The 23273-nt window shown below is 37.3% G+C and overlaps 2 protein-coding genes across 2 annotated transcripts; one reads left to right on the plus strand and one right to left on the minus strand.

Annotated features, from left to right (window-relative positions):
* Positions 1 to 15307: 15307 nt before the first annotated feature.
* LOC130727402 (leucine-rich repeat extensin-like protein 5) lies at positions 15308 to 16355 on the plus strand. Its single transcript, XM_057578527.1, has 2 exons — positions 15308 to 15760; positions 15837 to 16355. The coding sequence occupies exons 1-2, from the start codon at positions 15308 to 15310 to the stop codon at positions 16353 to 16355; spliced, it is 972 nt and encodes a 323-aa protein (XP_057434510.1).
* Positions 16356 to 16906: 551 nt separating this feature from the next.
* On the minus strand, positions 16907 to 17499 carry LOC130727409 (uncharacterized protein At4g04775-like). The gene is made up of 2 exons (XM_057578538.1): positions 17320 to 17499; positions 16907 to 17236 (listed from the first exon to the last, which is right to left on the minus strand). The coding sequence occupies exons 1-2, from the start codon at positions 17497 to 17499 to the stop codon at positions 16907 to 16909; spliced, it is 510 nt and encodes a 169-aa protein (XP_057434521.1).
* Positions 17500 to 23273: the final 5774 nt, after the last annotated feature.

Consider the following 23273-nt stretch of genomic DNA (forward strand, 5'->3'; position numbering starts at 1 on the left):
CCCAATTTTTTTTTCTGGGTACCATACAGGAATATGTTGGACCAATCACATATTTTCTCCTAATTTGATATTATTTTTTTCTGGTTAATAGGCAGATCTATTCATAAATTGTGAATATGCCCCAAGACGTGAATGATTTAATTTTTAAGTTTGGGCCTAGTGTGAGGTAAAAAACATAATCGTTTGTTAAGTCTGTATTAACTGTTGTGTTGATGTAAGATTAATCTAGGGTTTATGATAAATGATTGAGGCTATGGGCTATTTACATCACCGTTGCCGCCGATTGTGCTTTGAAGCTGGTATCACCGTCACGGTCGAATGTGTGTTCACCGTTGCCTGAGTCAGTGTTCTTCAATTTACGATGAAAGAAAGCATGATAGACATCTAAACCTGAATCAACTAGATAAAAAAAACCGCATTTTTTTTGCACAAATTAAAGCCTTAAACAGAAAGTAACCAATGAAGAACAACCGGAGAAATAGTGGAATCAAACAGAAAAAAAATCACAACAAACAACCCAAGATAATAACAGTAAAAACGTGGAAAGGGTGAAAGAGCGAAAAAAATGTTTGAATTAAGGGTTGAGATTTCAGATTGAGGAAAAAAAATTGGGTTTTAGAATGAAAAGAAAACATGCTGGAGAGGATCTCCTGATAAATCATGTTTGCAGGCCAGCAAGGACTCGGATGATTTGCGGCGAAAACACGCAAACCGGTTTTTAGGACAGGTTTTTGAGGGAGACGCTCGATTCTCGGTTTTCAACCAGTGTATTTTCAAGTTATTTTTTATATATCTAAATAATGTAAAAAAATAACAACGTATCTTCTATCTTATACACTAGTGTGTTTCTTCTGCATAATTGGCATGACTGTTGCTGCATAATTAACATGTTCATTGTGCAGTGTGTATTGTGTGTTGAATGCTCATGGTATCATCGTTTGGAAGAGATTGGGTTTTGCATGCCATGTGGGACGTTGGCTTGGAGTCACGAGTGTGTATTGTGTGTTGAATGCTCATGGTATTATTGTTTGGAAGGGATTGAGTTTTGCATGCCATGTGGGTTGTTGGCTTGGAGTCACGAGTGCGTATTGTGTGTTGAATGCTCATGGTATTATCGTATGGAAGAGATTGGATTTAGCATGCAATGTGGGTTGTTGGCTTGGAGTCACGAGTGTGTATTGTGTGTTGAATGCTCATGGTATTATCGTTTGTAAGGGATTGGATTTTGCATGCCATATGGTTGTTGGCTTGGAGTCACGAGTGCGTATTGTGTGTTGAATGCTCATGATATTATCGTCTGGAAGGGATTGAGTTTTGCATTTCATGTGGGTTGTTAGCTTGGAGTCACGCCTGAATCTTTTGTTTCTGGACCAGCGTGATATCGATGTGGAATGGTGGGGTAAAAATTAGTTGTGTTGGTTTGGGTAGGCAGTGCCTATATACTAGCTTATATTGACACTGTTGTTTGTTTCTTTTTTTTGTCTTTTTTTCCTTCTCTTGCTGAATTTTGTACTTTGTTTGTGGGTTTGGAGTACCTCTTGTACTCCCTTTAATAAATTGTTTGCCTATAAAAAAAAACAGGAAGATTTTATTTTCAGTAATGATTCATTTACATTTTTTTATCTCATTTTCACATATTTTTCTTTTTATCTCTCTACATTTTTTGTCACATGACTTATCATATCACTCATTTCTCTCATTTATCTTCCTATATATCAAGGCGGAGAGGTGGAATAGAAATTACAAAACATTATTCATTTCTAGAAAACCTATGTTAGGTGTCCCCTCTAGACATGTGGAAGCTATTATATTAACATAAAACTTAAAAAAAAACCTGAAATAAATATTGGAAGTTTTTTATTTAACCTAATAAATTTGAATTTGGAAATTAACAATAATAATATATACAATTATTTTCTAAATATTTATATATATATAATTTTAAATTATTCAGAAAATTACACCTTACCTAAGAAGTATCAAATTAACCATTATTACTAACTAATGCAAAATTTCAAAATCAGCTCTCGAATTCACCTTGTTATATAATAAAAGAGTTATCATTCTGATCAATGAGACACTCCTCACAAAAACTCACTTTCTCATTAAGCCACATCGGCATTTATTAAAGAAAATAAATAAATAACTATTTAATTAGAAACCTCCTCTCCTCAAATCACTTTTTCATCAAATTTCTCCTCTTTCATCAAACACAGATCCTCCTCCTCAAATCATTGTTTTGAATTGGCTTAATTGCACTTTTGGTCCCTCACGTTTGCCTTTAGTGCGGTTATCGTCCCTAAAGTAAGAAAATAGCAAAAAACGTCTCTCACTTTGTCAAACGACAACACTTTTGGTCCTTCATCCATATTCTGTCAAAAAACTAACGTTTTCTGTTAAATATTTAACAGTTTTCTGGAAAAAAATTAATAAAAAATAAAAAAAATGGAAACCCAGAAAATTTATGAAGTTCTTCATCTTCTTCAATTATTTTCCAGAAAAAATAAGAACAAACTCATTATCAACAACAAGCCACCAAAACATTAGCCTTTCCCCTACACCAAACTAGCAAAACACATGAATTGTGATCCTTCTCCACCAAAACATTAGCCTTTCCCCTTCACCAAACCAGAAAAAGCATGAATCGAGATCATTCTCCATCACCAACACCCTCAACCCCACCTCTTTAGCACTGGTTAGATCTGAGTATGAGACAGAGATTGGGTCTGGGTTTGCGTAAAAGTGAACTAGACTTTATTCCCGCTTGTGATTGTGAGAACTGTACACATAAGAACCATGGTTGAATCGAAAACCCCATTATCTACCTCGATTTCCCCCAGGTTATTCCTCTTTTCTACTTGCCCTTTTTCTATTTATCTTCAATTTTAGGGGGAGAAAGGTGTTTGGTTCATGGGTTTGCTCAGTTTTTAAGGGATCCTAAGAATTTGGGTTCTTCTTCACCCACCTGGATCTGGAACCTAAAAGGGGTTATCGTTGCTTTTAGATCCGTGACATGAAGTAAGCAAAAACTGAAGGTCATAACGATCATGGATTTGGAATCCGACACCCCTTTCTACCAATTTTGTTCTATCAAGCCTTCTCATTTACGTTCCTCTTACATGATCCTTCAAGTTTTATTTGTTGTGATTTAAATGAATAGATTAATGAGTTGATTCAGAAATTGGGTTTCAATGTTTTGGGTTTTGATGGTGTTGAAGCCTGAAGGTGAACAAAGAGGATTGAAAAAATAAGTTTTATTTTTAATTTTTTTTTTCAAAAACCGTTAAAATTTGGACAGAATATGGATGAAGGACCAAAAGTGCTGTCGTTTGACAAAGTGAGGGACGTTTTTTGCTATTTTCTTACTTTAGGGACGATAACCGCACTAAAGGAAAACGTGAGGGACCATAAACGCAATTAAGCCTTTTGAATTAAGTATTCTTTTAAAAGTAATAAAATAAGAAAGGTAACACAATCTTTAGTTTTGTAATTTTTAGTTAAGTTTTCTTTTTAAGTAACTATTTTTTTCGATGTTTTTTTTTGCGTGACTGATGGCCAATCCACAAGTATACGGATCGATCGAAGTAACATAAAAGATTGTCGAATCACAAAGATAATTTGTTTATCAATTTTTTCTAAGAGTTTAATGTTTAGAAAAAAGGAAAAAAAAAAGATAAGTTGAAGTCTGATTGTTATTGAAACAAAAGACAAAAGCAAGAGCAAATATATTGTAAAACTTTATAGGTAAAGCTTTGGGTCAAGTTTCACCTAGTCCAGATAAGTTTCTCATAACTAAATTCTTATATGAACTTCAAAAATCCTCATATGATGATAGAGCATTTACCTTTACTTTAATATTTCAATTAAGTAAAATATTCAATTTCAGTTGCTAGTCAATTCAATTGAAGCGTTAGTATTCCTTTAATCAGATCAACACAATTAGTATCCCAGTTCATATTTGCTGTTCTTTTCTTAACATTTCAACATACCGTTGCTGATACAGGTAAGCACACTTAATTGCCCTACATCGAGATCATTCCGGCGAAGAGTCGCAGAATATTAGCGCGCAAGTTCCACTTGCAATCTGTTCTACCCTCGCATAGCTTACCATGTTTCTGTTATATGCTTGTATCAAATAAATAGCAATAATTGTGATTTTGGAGAAGAAATCAAAACTATCCCTCCTAATTCAGACTATCAGGTCCTTAATAAAAACATAAAATCAAAGCACACTTAATTTCCCTACATCGAGACCATTCTGGCGAAGAGGCGCAGAATATTAGCGTGCAAGTTCCACTTGCAATCTGTTCTTCCCTCTTACAGCTTACCATGTTTCTGATGTATGCGTGTATCAAATAAATAGCAATAATTGTGATTTTGGAGAAGACATCAAGACTATCCCTCTTAATTCAGACTATCAGGTCCCTAATAAAAACATAAAAACAACTCATACACGTCATGAACAGAAGCTAATTTTGATTTCTTGATGCCTGAATGTACAGTGATTCTGGGTTTCTTGCTGGATAATTATTTGATATATTTTGACTGAAAATGTCATTAAAAAGATAAACATGAAAATGTGATTGGGTTTGACTCTACAAAACTCAGCTGGAATCTACCTATTATCCGAAATTAGCAAACATGATCAAATAGGCAGAGTCAAAGAAAGTAAGCAGATTTCGTTCATACAAACTCATAAAATGCATAACAATACATGAATCAATAAACATTATGAAAAAGAAACCAAAAAGAATGATGAAATCAAACTTACGGAATTGATTACAATGACAAAGATTCAGAGACAAAGAAAAGCTTCCAAATCAAAATCCTACAGTAAAAAATTAACACCATAATTAAAATTGAAATGCTACATGTTAAAGATGAAATACATTTTTTCCAAACTGAGTAGCATCAAAGAATCAAGATTGAAGAGGGGCGAGAAAGTTGTTCTTATGTTCTTTCGCGTCAAATGAAAGAGGAGAGAGCTTGCGTCACTGTGAGAGTGAGAGGAAAGAGAGAGCGAGCTCTGGTCAGTGTTTGTGGAGTTGGACGTTGGGCCATGAAGGGAATAGAGCGTTTTTTTTTGTTAAACGTGTAATTTTTTTTTTGGCTTAATTGCACATTTGGTCCCCACTTATACACTTTTCATGATTTCGGTCCCCAAAAATAATAATTCCATTTTGGTACCCAACGTTAGCTTCCTTTTGCAAGAATGGTTTTCTATCCAAAATTTCAACCCTCCCCATCCTGATTAGGATCTAGTTCAAAGGACAAGATGTATAGCTAAGTTAAAAATATTTTGTGCTCTGAAGTGATGTCTGATTTAAATTAATAGAATTTTGGGGGGTAAATAGCCAAGTTCGTCCCTGAAAGTGTCCACCGCCTTCAACTTCGTCCCTAAACTTCTAAAATGCCTCTCACGGTCCCTGGAAGTGGCAAATCCCCTTCACGTTAGTCCCTAGGCTAAAAAAAGTTAACGGATGTTAACAGAAATGCTGAGTTGTCACGTTAAGTGCCACTTGGACATTCTTTCCACCATCAGTATAGTCCCCACCGTTGAAAAAGTCAAAGTTCTCTCCCCTCACCCATTCTCTCCCTACACCCCTTTGGGTTACGGTTCCCTGAAACAGGTTATTGGTCAAGCTCAAATCCTCCAAGGCGCAGCCACACCTGGGTCAGCGAAGTCATGTTCTGCTAAAACATTAGGGAGCTGCAATGAAGCAAAGCTCGAAGGCAACACACCTTCAAGACCATTGAAGGCTAAATGCAAGTGGGTCAGGCCAGGAAATCTGGGATATTCCCGGTGATGTTGGCGGAGTTGGCGGAGAAGTTTTGCAGCGATGACGAGTCACGGAAGTTTTGCAGCGATGACGAGTCACGGAGGCTCTCTGGAATCTCCTGAAGGTATGAAAAACGGTAGAAAGGGGGGGGTTTGAATAACGTTTTCAGTACAAGACTTCCACCTTAAAGATTTTGGCAAATCTTTCGAGAACTTAAGTGCTAAAGATAAGAGATAGAAAAGCACACAAGGATTTTATCCTGGTTCACTTGATAAATCACTCAAGCTACTCCAGTCCACCCGTTAAGGTGATTTCTTCCTTCTTAGAATGAAGGCAATCCACAGATCAGGTAAGAGTTACAACTGCACTTGAAACCTACAAGTGACTAACAATTACACTGACTTAGCTTACACTAAGATTCACTCTCTTAGTCTTCTCTAGGATCCGATCAACCTTGATCTCCTAAAGGCAAACTATACAACTGTATATGAAGTTCTTGTTTACAAAGAAAGTGCTTCTAAAAAGCTTATAGTAAACACAATGAATTTCAAGATGAAAGAAAGCTTAGAATATTTTGAATATGTCTTGCGCGTGTGTATTGCTTCTACTTAGTTTCTTCGCCACTTCTTTCAATCTTCAGCCTTTATATATACTCCAAGGATTAGGGTTGAGCGTTGCATGGGAAATGCTACCGTTGGAGGGCAGTTCTGGAAAATCCAGCTTCTGCTGTGGCTGAGAACGTTAGGTAGGTCGTCAGGAAGGTACACTTGCTTTTGTACTTGGATAGCGACTTGACCTTTTAACCTAGGAGACTTCTGATCAGGGGAATACTTCATATTGGAACTTGTGAAGCCGGTTGATCAGAGTCAGAGGGAAAGCACAGATCCTCTGACCATTGTATCTTCTGATTCTGAACTCAGAGGGAAGAACATGGCCTTCAGAGTTTCTTGCTTCTGGACTTCAGAGTTTCCACTATTCAGCTTCTGGATCTTCAGAGTCTTCTACACCATCAGAACATCTGAACCTTCAGTGTTTCTTGGTTATCAGAACTTCTGGATCTTCAGAGCTTCTAGCGACTGAGTCCACATCAGAGTTTGTATAGCTTCAGAACTTCTGAAGCTTTTCCACTGTTCATACTGAACATGGTGAATGCGAAAGCGTTGCTTGGGTCACTCTTTATACACAGTGCTTCTGATTTGTGTGAGATTGAGTTGAGGTCAGAGCCTGTAAATAGCACACTCAGAAAAACACGTTAGAGTACCACAATTGTTCATATCAAAAGGTTAACTTGTAATCATCAAAACATAGAGTTGTACTACTAGATCAAAACTTGATCTTACATCTCCAACCATTGGAAGGGGTTGTTGCCGATCTCCACAGACTGAAGCTCCATGAGACCGCCGAAGAAATCGTTGGGGATGGAAGTGAAGCGGTTGTTGCTGAGAATGAGGACTTGCAGGGAGCTCAACCCGTTGAGGCTAGGAAGAGGACCTGAGATGTTGTTCAACTGGATCTCCAAGCATTCAAGCTCGGTTAGGGTTTGGAGAGTGGTGCTGTTTGGGAGGGTTCCATGGAGGCTCTAGCAACCGATTTGGATCGGGGTGACCCGTTTTTCCTTGGAGCAGACGACGCAGGTCCATGTACACGGGTCCGAGCCGGACCACCCGAGAGACTCCGATGGGTCGAGGGATGTTTGGAGGGTGAACGGTGAGGAAGAAGAGGGAGAGGAAAACGGGGAGAGGTTTGATGTTTGGGAAGCGGGTTGTCATCATGGTGGTGGTGGTGATTGGTGAGTGTGGGGAGAGTGAAGAAGAAGAAGAAGAGATGGAGATGGAGATGGGAGGAAGAGATGGCGATGGAGAGTGAAGAAGAAGAAGAAGTCAATAATTTTTTACAGGTTTATCTATTTGGGAGGAGGAGAGGAGTGAGAGAAGGGTGCTGGTGGTGGTGGTGTTGGGGGAGGGAGGTTGGAGGAGGAAAAGGGTGGTGGAGGTGTTGGTGGGTGAGGAGAAGGGTGGTGGGGGAGAGGGGGGGGAGAAGGGTGTTGTGGTGGTGGTGGAAGAGAGAGATGAGTGGGGGAGAGTCCGAGAGAGAAAGAAAAGGTGAGATAGAGAAAAGAAGTTGACTTTTCAACTGTTTGGGACTAAATTGACATTAGGTTGATAACATTAGGGACTAAATTGATATCTAAGTGGCGCTTAATGTGACAACTCAGCATTTTCGTTAACGTCCGTCAATGTTTTTTAGCCCAGGGACTAACGTGAAGGGGATTTGCCACTTCCAGGGACCGTGAGAGGCATTTTAGAAGTTTAGAGACGAAGTTGAAGGCGGTGGACACTTTCAGGGACGAACTTGGCTATTTACCCGAATTTTGGGATATAAAGTGATGGTAAAGGAAACTGTGTGACCCTTTATTAAGCGATTCTCAATAAAGAACATACTAGTGTATATTTGATTATATTCCAGATCCCTTTACTTAATCAAGCAACATCATGAGGGCTAGACATCAATTACAATTGCCTCCTAGACATCAATTACCATATAGCCTTCTTCGGACTTCTGTAACTACAAGCAGCAATGACCTTGGAATTGACGATCCATGCTACCTTGTTATGGTGACATTCATGTTGCTTATAAACTTTCCATTCATGAAAATCTAGTTGCCAAAGGAACATGTTCAAGTTACATTAACATAAATAAGGATGTACTTACAAATTCAATGGATTTAGACTAACAGTTACAGGGAACCAGAGGAAACAGAACATGAGAAACCTGTCACACGGTTGAGACAAAGGATCAGCCATTTTACTAGTACGGTACTATAGAGACATTCATCTTCAAATTGTTGATGAATAATGTAACACACAACAATGTCCAGAAACCTTGGGGGGTCAGTTTTACGATAGATGGTAATTTTGTTAGTCAATTTTCCTTGTTGAGGTCTTCCTTATTAATGATTGTACACATCACATACAGTTTTAAACAAGAGAATACGTGTAAAAATTAGATAGTGTTCCCTCGACTCTAAATTGTGCAGATTACACTTTGCAAGGTTGGGATTTAATTTTGCTGTCTTTAAGGCTAGTTTCACTGGCCTAGTTTCACTATTTCCCCCTTTGTGCACCATAGATAAAAACATTGTATTGGACATAACTCTCATTTTCTCTCTATGAGATCATATGTGTGCCCTCCTATATACCAAGTCGGTCCAAAGAAACCAACCTACGTACTGTGCGTTGACCAAACAAAAGAGATGATTTAAATTAGTGGGGATCATCCATATTGGGCTAAAGAGCAAATCACGAGTGAGTTGAACACCACATCTTTCACAAAAAACTTTTAAGACATTAGGTGTATTATGTATGGATCATCTCACTTGTAACCCGCTCAAATTTATTCTTATCTTTCAATGTGGAACTTCCTTAAACTTGATATCACAACATTGTGCCCATAAGCAAAAATATTCAAGTTAAGTCTCCTCAAGCCTTGTATCATTTTACTAGGTTGACTCACCCGAATCGTTTCGGTCAAGCCCCTTACGAAAGTCTGAAATCTCTAAGGCATTGTTTGTTAGCGAGAAATTAGACAATAGAGAATTAGAACATGAAGAAATACAACAAAGAGTTTGTTAGTATCCACGTTTGGTATGTTTAGAGACAAAAGGGAAGAGAGAAGTCAGAGTAGTATGAGTCATCTCACTTTTCCCAATCCTCTCAATTGTGCGAAGAAATAGAAAGGAGGGTGCCATCTTGCTTTTTTTCTATTTTACACTTTTAATCATACCCTCAATAGTAGATATGCCACATGATAATATATTCAGGGTATAGATATATTTTAATATAAAATAAAATTCTCCCTTCTAATATCTTCTCAACCAAAGGAATCGCCTAATTTTTATCTTCTATCTCTATCATAGCAAATAACCTAAATCTTCTCTTTTCCTCACCTCTTTCCCTCTACTCATATTATCTCTTCTCTTATTTTTTCATAAATCAAACAAGACAAAAAAAAAAAGAATACGTCTCACCACGCAACCACTCAAAGGATAAAACCTTGTAACATGTATACAAAGATTAAAAAAATTGGTGGCTGTCCAGATGAGACAATAAAGAATAATCAAACACAAAATGGGAAAATAGATTCCAAAAACAAAGACAAATAACTAGTAACGTGGAGAAGAAATTCCTAAGACAAAGGGTGCAAAATGGAATTAGAAGGGCCCAAGTAAACAGGCCCAAAAGAGATATAAAATAAGTCCAGCACTGGGAAGGATACATGTCCAAAAAAACGCAAAGGGCCAAAATAGCCACTGAGAGAAAACTCTCATCAGCCCTATACAATGCTTGTAACCATTGTAAGAACAGTATTTGAGGAAGAAGAACATTCTCAGTGCTTTTGCTGTCTTTGTTTTGTCAATTCTGTAAAAACATTGCTGTAGCCCAGGTATATCTCTTGGCTTTGTGGCCCATTAACACTTTTCTAAAAATATTGTTGATTACGATTACTATTACAATTCCTTTCTAAAATCGATGCACTTGTGAGAAAAAAAAAGATATTGATGTACTTGTGACTTTAACTTTGAAGACAATAATACATGGTAAGAGTAGTGGGGAACTTGAACTGGAAGACAAACTAACAAGACATCCTATTGATTGATGATCAAAATCGCAGTCATGTCAATTCTAGTCCCACATCAAACGAAACAAACTTAGTCAGGACATAAAAATTATGAATGCAGAGAAATGTATCATAAGAACCCCAATCATACATGAGAAATGATAGATGGATAGAAATTCATCTCAAGTAACACTCGTAGAAAAAAGAATGGATGAGATATTTTGGACTAGATTTAAAATTTAAAGTATCTTTTTGAAAGGGTTATGAGATACAATCAAAAGATTTTCCACGAAATTATATAGTATCCATTAATGATGGTTTTTAACAATTGTTAATGTGCGTGGAATGTCGCGAGAATTCCATATTTATGTATATCATCATTACTCTTCAATATAAAATTATGAATATTTGATTTCTCATCACATTTTTTGTGGCATATCAAATCGATACATTTACTTCATGCATGTGAACTATGCTCACATAATTATATATCTACACACAATCAATAAGAGATAACTTCCTCTGCCTCTAATCTGTGACACCGATTTGAAACTTTGTTGGAAGAAAGAAAGATTTTCTTTGCACTCAATTAAGTATAGCTAGAAACAGAGAGGGAAATGATCTAACCGAGAATGGTATATATGGAAAGGGGGTTCCTTTTACCTCAAGAACAAGAGCCCCACACAGTTACGAAGGTATTCAAATGTCAAAATCAACTTGTAACACCATACTCTATGCTCTGCTCGGATTCCCCCACAAGTACTTAACATAGCCAAGATTTTTCTCCAACCTCAACAGGGTCGATGTGATTTCTTTTGTCATGAACTCTACTACCTAAAAATTCTTCATATAATAATTCACACTCTAGGCAGATTCTCCTAGTGCTCTAGTCTCTCTTTGACGCATTCTTACAAACACTACGCTTTCTTGTGTGTGTTTTTGGTTTGCCCACAAGTGCCCTTCACTAGAGTTAATCATGTTCGAATCGATTCTCAAAATAATTTTTCCCATACAGAAGAGTTGAACCCGAGTCATTGCATATAAGGGTACTGAAGTATATATATATATACCACTTGAATTAAGGAGTGTTTCATTGGTGTTTGAAATTCTCGCACAGTGAATTGGGCAAATTTATAAGGCAAAAAGCTTTTGTCTTAACCATAATTTGAGCAAGTTCGTCTCAAATTAACGCACTAAATAAAAAAGATTAGCGGTTGTCTAAATGACCCAAGAAAAGTTTGGGTTAAATAACCCATCATCCAATCACATTGAAGATAAGCGAGTTGGAATTTTTATATTTTATTTATTAATTTATTTCCAACTCACTTATCTCAAATGTAATTGGATGATGTATTATTTAACTCAAACTTCTTCATGGGTCATTTAAACAACCCAAAAGATTAATGAATTATAGGTAGTTTAGTTCAGACCATAGAGAATGAGATGCTCTAATTGGTTAAATGTAGACAACAGAAACTAGAAACTAGTTATAATAAATAAAGGGTAAATAGCCAAGTTCGTCCCTGAAAGTGTCCACCGCCTTCAACTTCGTCCCTAAACTTCAAAAATGACGCCCGTGGTCCCTGGAAGTGACAAATCTCCCTCATTGGTGGTCCTTCGTTAAAAAAAAGTCACGTCCGTTAACGGAAGTGTGACATGGATTTTCTTTTTTTATAAATCCGTAGCTGATGTGGAAATAAAAAAGTTTCCCCCCAAAACTAAAAAACGTAGGGTACGTGTCAGATCAGGATAGGCAGATATTATGGTCAAATTGGTCCTTACCACCTTCCTCCTCATATTAGCAACCTCTACACTTCTTACATTTCCAGTTGCACTAACAGAGAGAAGGAGTGACGGAGAGCGCGAGGTACGACGGTGAGTGTGAGGATAGCGGTGGTTGTTCGTCGGAGGCGTACGAGCACTCGACTTTGGCGAAGAAGAACGATCGTCTATGGTGGTCATCACGAGAGGAGCAACGGTGCTCTTCATTAACGTACAAAGGTAACATTTTTTCGTTTCAATCTTGCAATATGCAGTTGAAATCTGTATAATATGCTTATGTAAACCCTAAATTTCAGATCCCTAAACTTAGTATTCAACTCTAACCGGAAGTTGTACCTGAACTTGTTATTATGAAATGGGTTTTGTGTCTGTGTTAAAGTTTCAATTTTTATGGGGTTTTCTTAACATTGGGATTTCTGATGCATGATTCTATGCATGTAGGGATTTTACTCTATTCTATTCGTTGCCATGAGTTTGAAACCCTATTTTGTGTTGCAGTTCTTGACTGTTGGATATCTTCATTTTTTTACAGATGGATGATAACAATGTCACTCTGATATTGTATCATGGTGGATTGCTAGAGTTTAGTGGTGAGAATGGCAGTGTGTCCTATGAAGGGGGTCAAATGTGTGTTTGGGAGGATTTGGATTTTGACAGAATAAACGTTAACATTGTGACGTTAATGGGCAAAGAACATGGCTATGCCGTGTTTCAGAACATATGGTGGCGTGACCCAACAGTTTCAGAGGACATTGTGTTGAATGAACTTTCCACTGATCGTGATATCATGGATATTTGTAAAGCAGCCAAGTTGAACAATGGGGAGATTGAGATTTATTTTGAGCACCCTCACCATAAGCCCTTATCTATGATTCCTCCACCCCCACCCCCACCCCCACCTGCTGATGAAGATGGTGCAGTTGTGGTGATTGAGTCTATTGTTGCTGATGAAGATGGGCTGGGTTGTGGTGTGGGAAATGTGTCTGAAGAGGGAAGTGGGATTGGTGCTGAAAATGGGAATGAGAGGGTGACTGGTGAGGGAAGTGAGATTGGTGCTGATAATGGGAATGAGAGGGTGACTGGTGAGGGAAGTGGGATTGGTGGTGTTCATGGGAATGAGAGGGTGGTTGTTGAGGATGTGAATGAGATAGTTAATGAAGAGGAGAATAGAAGAAGAAATGACAAGGGGAAACAAAAGGCTTCTGAACAGTATGACTTCCATGGCATGGGGAGGAGAATCAATGATCCAGTCTCAGATGACAATAGTGACACTGAGTTAGATGGTGATGCATTTAATATGGCTCATACAAAGGGAAAGTCTGCAGTAACTGGTACTGAGTCAGATAATGACAGTGACTACATACTAGAGGAAATTGAAGAGGAAAATTGGTCTTTGGATGATGACAACAACTCTTATTGTAGTGAGGACCTCCACAGTTCTGTGAGTACAGATGATGAGGGCAATTGTAGGGTTAAGCAAACTTTCCCACAGTTTGATGAAACTGCAGGGTATGGCAATATCCATCTAGAACTTGGCATGGAGTTTCCTAATTTGCAATCATTCAAGGAAGCTGTTATAGATTACACTGTTGAGGTGGGGAGACAAATCAGGTGGTTGAAGAATGATAAGGACAGGTGTAGGGCTGAGTGCATGGGAGAGACCTGTAAGTGGAAGATCTACTGTGCATGGTCCAGGGCAAGACAAAGCTTTCAGATAAAGACCTATGTAGAAGAACATACCTGCAGCAGGTCTTTCAGAAATAAGCAAGCATCAACTAGATGGGTTGCAAAGAAACTTGAGAAGAAACTCAGGGCACAACCAAATATGACTCATGCTGAGGCTTTTGATTACATGAAGACTGAGTTTGGAGTGCACTTAAATGAGACTAAGATTTGGAGGTCAATGAAGAAAGCAAGGAAGATGGTGGAAGGCAGTGAAGCAGAGCAATATGCCAAACTTTGGGATTATGCACATGAGCTTCTTTTAAGCAACCCTGGATCTACTGTGAAGATGGATACCATTCCCTTTAGTGAAACAGAAAGACAATTTCAGAGGATTTACATATGTCTAGATGGATGTAAGAGGGGATTCAAAGCTGGATGTAGACCCCTCATTGGCCTTGATGGATGTTTCCTCAAAGGTTACTATGGAGGCCAGCTTCTTTCTACAATTGGTCAGGATGCAAACAATCACCTCTATGTGATTGCATATGCTGTAGTTAATGTAGAGAATAAGGACAATTGGAAGTGGTTTCTGGAACTACTTCATGCTGATTTGGGTGACTACCAGCAGTATGGATGGTGCTTTATTTCAGACATGCAGAAGGTAACTTTTTCTGTTAAGTATTTGTTATATTTTTTGAGGACTTGTTTGAAAGATTGTTTATTCATTTGAGGACTGATTGGAATGATCATGAGACTTGTAAGGACTAATGTGAAATGTTTTATGTTTTCGATCAGGGTCTTATTCCTGCAATGCAGGAAGTTATGCCAGGTGTGCACCATCGGTTCTGTGCAATGCACCTTTGGAGGAACTTCACAAAGCAATGGAAAGACAAAGAGATGAAGAATGTGGTGTGGGAGTGTGCTAGAGCAAGAACAATCCCTGAGTTCAATGCTAAGATGGACAAGTTGAAAGCTAAGAATGTCCAAGCTTGGAACTATCTGAACAAGTGGCCTAAAGAAGCATGGACTAAGGCTTACTTCAGAGACCATCCAAAGATTGACAACATTTGCAACAATGCATGTGAGGCCTTTAATGCAAAAATCCTCAAGTATAGGGGGAAGCCAATTCTGACTCTGCTGGAAGAAGTGAGGTGTTACATTATGAGGACAGTGGCCAATAACAAGATGAAGTTGAGGGGGCACCAAGGCATGCTTCCACCACTGCAGCAGAGTAGACTTGAGCACCAGAAAGAAGCGAGTAATGGATGGACACCAGTATGGTGTGGAGATGGTGATGGTTATGAGTATCAACTGCAATGCTGGGGTGAAACAGTTGGTGTGCATCTCTCAAATGGGACCTGCCACTGTAGGTTTTGGCAATTAACTGGGATGTCATGTAAGCATGTGGTTGCTGCATGTGCACACAAGTGCCTCCAGAAAATTATTGCCATGCTTGGCTGACTATGGGGGCATACAGAAGCACTTATGAGTTCTATGTGCACCCCACTAGAAGCCAGCAATACTGGGAGCCAACTGATTATGTTAAGCCACTTCCACCCAAGGTGCCAAAGAGGAAAGATGGAAGACCAAAGAGGAAGAGGAGAAGAGATGCAACTGAGCAGCAAGTGGCTGAAGGATCAAGGACAAGGCTGAGAAGAACTTATCCAGACATTACATGCACAAGGTGTGGTTTGACAGGTCACAACTCAAGGGGCTGCCACCGCCAAGGTGTGTCACGTATGCCCAGGAATTGGGTTCCACCACCACCTGAGGAGACAGAGAATGGTGAACAAACTGAGAATGGTGGGAAAACTGAAAATGTTGATGCACAGCCAGGGCTGCAAACTGAAATTGATTTGTCTCAAAGTGCACCTAATGAGATTGATGTCTCCCAGCCAAGACATCCAGTACCTGAGGTAAATTATTCTCACAATTTTACTTCTTCCTTGTACTATAATGAAAATATTAATTCTATTTAATTTCTTGTTGTAGGGAACTTCAAATGCTCCAGCTGATCCAATGCCCACTCCAGCAGCTAGAGGTGGTAGAGCAAGAAGGAGTTCAAGGAGGGGCACAAGAGGTGGTACAGGAAGAAGAGGTGGAAGAGGTGGGAGATGTGCAAATCCTGAAGTCATAAGCCATCCAACTTCTGAAGCTCCACCTCTACAAAGTCAACCCACTCCAATTCCCCATAAGCCTGCATCAGCTCATGCCCCAGCCCGTGGACCTGCCCCTATTGGATATGTTATCTGGCCCAATGCTCCCACTGGAATTGTGCATAGGCCTTCAACAACTGCCATAAGAGCTCCCACAGGAGGGTATAGGCCACCCCTTATTAGAGCTCCAATGTTTAGGCCTCCACGCCAATCAAACCCAACTCCTCCCCAAGTCCAGCCAAATTTCCAAGGTAGGAGGAGTTCACCTCCACCAGGTCCAGGTCCAGTTAATCAACAGCTCAATGGAGGCCCTATGACATTCATGCCAACTCCTTCAGTTCCATGGAGGCCCTAATGAAGATGCTTAGGTTTCATTAATATATTACTTTTTGATATCCCCATCCTTAGTATGATGGTGGAAAGTTGTACTTTTTTTAATCATGTCTCAAACGTGTGGTTTAACTTTGATAATGCTCTTTGGTATCCCCATCCTTAGTATGATGGTGGAAAGTTGTTATTTCTTGGGATCCTGTCTGAAACTTGTTAGCTACTTATTATGGTTATGTGGCCAGTTAAGTTATCTTGCATGAAAGGCCTAGTAGCCCTTTAACAAGTTGTCTTGTTATGTTATAAACAAGTTGTTTATGTATGTTGAGTATGTTGTTTATGTATGTTGCAAAATTTCTGTTATAAGTAGGTTGTTTATGTATGTTGAGCAGGTTCTTTATGTATGTTGCAAAATTTATGTTATAAGCAGGTTGTTTATGTATGTTGAGAAATTAAAATTCATTGGTATACTGTGATAGAAATTTAAATTCATTGATAGAGTTCAATAGACTAATTCAGAAAAACAATACATGATTACAAACTGCTTCCCTCCCCCCCTCTCCCCTAGGTTCACTCATTCTACACAAACAGTTTCAAAAACACCATAAACAACACAGCAAATCCCATGAATATCACACATGATTTCATGAAGTGAATTTGTTTCATATGAGTGTCATTGTTCTTCAGCATAATTCCCTTCATGATCCTAATCTCTTCAACCAAAAACTCATTCTTCTTCTGCATAATCTCCTTCATCATCACTACCTCTTGCAACAAGGTCTGATTCTGCAACAAAATTTCCTTCAACAGCCTCACTTCTTCATCATTGTTGTTAGGGTTCTGCCCATTTGAAACCACTTCACCTTCTTCTTCAACCCAACGAAAAAAATTACAATTGGACACATGACCCTGCAAACAAACACAACAAAGTTACAAAATGAAGCTTCCAGGTCCATATTCAAGAACAAACTTTGGAAACAAGAGTTACTAACCATAGGTAAATAGCAACTATAGAAAGCTTTTCCTGGGTTCAAATCAGTCCTCGAGACCCTAACCATAGCCTCTTGACCACATTTGCAGGGGGGAACAACAGCATGCACACGAGAGCTTGAAGAAGCACTGTAATTCCTGCAATTGTTCGGTTGAATCCGCGACTTGGAGCTCCCACTCATTGTGTGTTCAATTGCGACAGAGAGGGAAGGAGAATTCAGAGGAAATGACGAAGGAAGCTTGGAAGGTTAGGGTTATGCGAATTAGGGGAATTTGAGATTTTAGGGTTCATCATCATATAAAGGGCTGGAAGGACTAAATTGAACCCTTCCCAAACATCCACAAGTAACATTCCACATCAGCTATGGATTTATAAAAAAAGAAAATCCATGTCACACTTTCGTTAACGGACGTGACTTTTTTTTAACGAAGGACCACCAATGAGGGAGATTTGCCGCTTCCAGGGACCACGGGCGTCATTTTTTAAGTTTAGGGACGAAGTTGAAGGCGGTTGACACTTTCAGGAACGAACTTGGCTATTTACCCAATAAATAAATGTCAATGGTGTTACCTCCGCAGAATGTAACACCTCCCAATGGTACAAATACAAAAGCCCACCAACCAAAACCAAAAGCCACAAGACCCAAAATAAATCCAAACAAAACAACAAAGAAGAAAGTCCCAAAATATGAAAAGAGCTCCTAGAAGCACAATCATGACACGAATAGTTTCTCATACTCTATGGCAGCACTTTAACATATTGTGTATAATACACAACAATTATCACATAATAATTGATCCATATTATAAAATAAGGAACACTTATTTAATTTATTTTGTAAAAGTTATGTTGTCTAAAACGATCTCTTTATAACAAGAGACACGAACTCATTTTTGAGCATTTTTAGACAACACTTTTTGCTCATTGCATAAACGAGTGTTACTAAAAGCAAAAACTGTTGTAGGGAACATTAGCTTAATCAAATCAGGTTTCAAAGAGGAAAATAAAGTCAAAGTGTATATTTATATAAGAGTACGTTTTGATTCATTCACACATCTACTTCTCTTTTAAATTATTTTTACTCACATTTTCCTCTCAATCATCTCTCTTATTTTCCTATCGCATCACTTATTATATCTTTCATTTCTTTATCATTTCTTCATTTTCTCTCTATGTTGATGTGTTACTAGTGTGAATATTGAAAACTTAATATTGCTTGTATTATCTCCATTGTTTCTTTATAATCAATAGTTTTTTGGGTGTGTGTATCATTAAGACATTCATATTGGTTAACAACATGGGTTGAAGAAAATTTCAAGAGAGAAATATTGTTGTGTGGTTTGACACTAGTCATGCGCTAGCATCATGAACTTGGGAAGTAGCTAGCTCGGAAATCATAGAAGACAACTCATGCATGCAATGGCGGAACTTAGTGTGGACATAGGGGAGCCTTGGCTCCCCCGATTTGTTTGGAAAAAATTTATATACTCCTCATAAATATTTTCTTAAGTAATAGTATATATATTGTAATTTGCCAATTTATTCAAATACTTTGCTTCGGCCCAGTGGTAAGTCCGTTTGCATTTTGCTTTGAGATGCCAGGTTCAAATTCCACCTTCACCAATGTTTGGACTATTATTTCTTTTTCACTCCCTTTAAGCCAGTTTAGGTTCTTTTTATTATTTCTTTTTCACTTCAGGTTTTTTTATTATTGCTAGCTTTTTCACTTCGTCTTAGCCAGCTTGGTCTTTTTTTTTATAAGATTAACTGGGTTGTTTAAATATTCATCTAAGTATTCATATTCATGTTTTTATTTATCTTTAATCTTGATAGTTGTTTTTACGCTATGAATTATTAGTAGATCTATTACACGAGGTTAAAATGAATTACTATGACATTTTTTTTCATATGAAAAGTGAGAATTTCAAATATAATAATTTAACTAGAACATAAAAATATATATCATCAAAAAAAACAATATACAATTGAGACTAATTTCTTTCAAAAAACTAGTCATCAAAAGTAAAAGAATTTTTTTCCCGACTCATAAGATTAATGAAAAAATGTTATGCGAAGGTAAAAAAATATATCAAGAATTTAAAAATTGAAAAAATGATAAATAAATTTTCAACATAGTTAACATAACTTCTAATGAATTTTAATATTCAGGTATATAAATTAGTTTAACCTTTATTTTTTTTGGTATGAATATCGATGACAAAAACATTTTAATTTATGTAGTGAAATTTTATTTTGGCCCCCTTGAAAATATTCTCCAAGTTCCGCCACTGCATGCATGTTCTTTTTACAACTTAATTAGATATGAAAAATGGAGCATTTAACATTTTTTGAAAGTCAAAGGAATATGTGAGAGGCAATTGTGTATGGCAAACATCAACTTAGAAATGTGTAATAATTAATTAATAAATCATTTGAGAAGGAAAAGTTGGTCCGAGGATTCGAATAATGAATTCATGTGATGTGAGCATGGGCGAATAAGATGCAGTTCTCCGTGTTCAGCGCTTCTCTCTTTCCACGTCTGCAGCCAAATCAATGTCACATCCTCAGACCTCTCTCTCTCTCTCTTTACTGTTCGGTTGTGCCGCCGCAGGAACAGTATGATGACCTCGCCGGCCTTTGTCGTCTCAGGTGAGCTGAAAAAGCCAGCCACATTTAAAGATACATGAATGCATGGTATTTCCTATTGTACACGAGAGAGTCTCTTGCTGAACACGGTTTTATATTGAGAGCAAGACAGGGATGAGATAGAGAGGATGCAACAAGCTAGGTTTCAGAGGACATATGCATTGAGAATAGAATCTTTCGTTACTCCTAACACTACTGGCACAATATTTATTCACATGCAAACACAAGAAATACTAACTTCTCGAAGAGCTGAAATCTTGCTGCCTACTCCCTATCATGCAATGATGCAAATAATATTCATGTGTTCAAGATTAAAGATGCTGAAAGTATTTGTTCTCAACTAAAAAAATGAGGGTTAATGGTCAAATTAGTCCTGAGTTTGTAAGCAAATTTAATTTTAGTCACTCTGAGAAAAAATGACGTTTAATGGAGGTCATTTGTACAATTATTGGCGGTTCCTCCCTGGAACCTTCTCCACTTCGTCGTTCCACACACCGTCTTTCGACAACTCTTGCAGGGCTACGCTTTAATTTTGGTCCCTTCTTCAAGGAATTCGACCCTAACAACGTGAACAATCACGAGGACTGAAAATTTCTAGAAGCGGAGAATTCCAAAACATCACAAGTCGTTGACATATCAATTACTTCACTTCATAAATTGCAAAATGAGAGTGGGAGAAGATGTGGTGGTGGCTCGCGGTTGAGCTTTAGGTTGGGGAAGAAGGATTTGATGGGAGGAGGAAGAAGAGAAAAGTGACGGAATAGGTAAGGCTAGGGCGGCAACATGGAAACTTGAGAGATAAGACTAGAGTGATTGTTGATTGAATGAGATCGAGAGGAGGTTAGGTTAGGTTAGGTTGGGCTAGTGGGCTAGGCTACCTTTTTTTTTTATAAAAAATTGGTTCGGTCAGCCTAGTGTCCAAACTGGAACTGACAGAATAAACCCACATGAACCCAAAAAATTTTAACTGGTCAAATATGCGATCGAACCGAATTGTCGCAGACAGTAAAAAATCATCGGTTTGCTCAGGTTTGGTTCAGTTTGGTCCAAGTTGGACAACTATAGCTGATCTCACTTAATCACATAAGACGTTTAATTATTTTTGTTGTACTTTATATTTTATGAAACACTTATGAAAAATGTTGATAACACTTATCTTAACAAATTTTTTCAACACTCTTTTATTGTTTGGTTGAAATTAAATTCATATATAGTCAACTGGAAAATACGAAGTTCACTTTCAATTTAATAAGATCTGCGTGAATTTCAATCAAATTAATAAGTGAGTGCTGAAGTGAGTGACTAGTAGTGCTCTTAACACTTGTTGTAGTATATATAGATAACAAATTTTCAGAATATATGTTCACTTTTGAAACAAATTTGTGGATTATGATACATTCACACCTTATTTTATCTTTCCTCTCATATTCACTTTTTTTCTTTTCATATCTCTTGCTTATATTTTTATCATATCACACATCATATTTATCATTTCTCTTTGAATATGTTTGTATCACACCTCTCCACCTTACACTTTTAGAGAAATATAGTAACAGAAGAAAGATAAATAAATGATATATATAATATGTGATATAATAGAAATAGAAAGAGAGAAGAAAACGAGGTGAAAATGAATTGTATGAAAAGATGAAGTGTAAATATATCATAATTCCTTTTTCTTTCCTCTTTACATATAAATCCACGAGTATAGATAAGTTTTGTATGTGAACAAAACTTTATTGCTTTTGAAACAAATGGTGGAATGACCCCATGGCGCATTTTACATTGCAAGATTAATACTAAGAAAACTGACACGAGACCCCACACCATTCACCTACCTTAATTTAATTCGTTAAACACCCCAAAACCATGGACTGGATTTGTGGCTAACAAGAGCATGGAGAGGCTAACCCGATTGAATATATAATTCAACAAAACAAGTGACAGAGAATCAAATGCTGTTGAAGGGTAAATGATTTGCATACACGAGGGAAAACTATAGTGAAACCATAATTAATTATGGTTGCTATCAATAATTTTTCTTAAATTTTATAATTATCTATCATGATTTTAATTTTAATATAATTTTTTATTTCGTATTTAAACATGTAGCAAATCCTCTATAATTGATTTTAACGGTAAAATCAATTATGTGCAGCTTGTTAATTTTAAAGTTGAATACAAAATTAATTTTATTTTAAGTAATTTTTGAAACGCTAAAATTATGTTCACTAAAAGCGCAACAATAGATGATTGATTACTCCAAAAGTTATTAAATGGCCCATTCATCTCTGCTTATTTTTGTGAAATAGTAGTTATTTATTTTTCAAAAAGTAACCACTTATATATTTTTTAAACTTTTGAATAACTTAAAGAAATTATCGATTGTTTTTTGTTTTCTTTTATGAAAAACGTAGACAAACCTCTTAAATTTTTTGTGAAAAATAAGTGATTATTTGAAAATAAGCAGTCACAAAACTTAATAAAGTCACACTCACATGACTATGAAGGAGAGTGAAACAATGAGAAAATAAAAAGTAAATGAACCATCCATGACCAATATAACCATATTTATATACCTAGCTAGGCTGTTGCAGATCTGAGATGTAGAAAAAAAGAATCCAGAAAAGGCAAAAGAATATGAAGTTAATTAAGAGATGAAACCCTAGCTATAATGAAAGGGCAGGAGCGGAGAGGAGGGTCAGGGTCAAAGTGACGTTGCAAGCTGGCCCTGTCAATTTCTTTGAGATAACGCTTGTTGAGGACGCAAAATTACATATCTTCTTCCATCCAATCCTAAACATTTTGCTCAAAATGGGTTAGTTTTGGTTTTCCAAATCTCACACAATATGGTTGCTATTATTCTGTTTCCCTCTCCGGAATAAGCTAGGGACTCTTACTTGGTCAGAGAGTTTTAAGTTTCTCGGTAGATTTGGTACCTAAGATTACGATGTATAACTGTTCTCTCTCTCTCTCTCTGACTCACAGATCTTAAGCAATAAGCACCAACCAATCTCTTCCCTCATTTATTGCTTATGAGAGCACGCACACACACATACTACACTCTCACTCACTATATCTTCTATAAATACACCATTCAACTTTTCTTCACTCTCACTTCTCTACTTCTCATCATAACCCTACTCTTTCACGATTCAAGAGTTTTTAATTCCTTTAGTTTTCTCAGAACTTTTCTTTTTGTTTTCTTTCTGCTTGATAGTTTACAACAATTATTTGATGTCCATAGATCTGAAGATAGTAATTAATTTTATTTTTTTTGATAAGCAGATAGTAATTAATTTGATAGTT

Source organism: Lotus japonicus, chromosome 1 (genome assembly GCF_012489685.1).
Source record: "Lotus japonicus ecotype B-129 chromosome 1, LjGifu_v1.2".
Lineage (NCBI taxonomy): Eukaryota > Viridiplantae > Streptophyta > Magnoliopsida > Fabales > Fabaceae > Lotus > Lotus japonicus.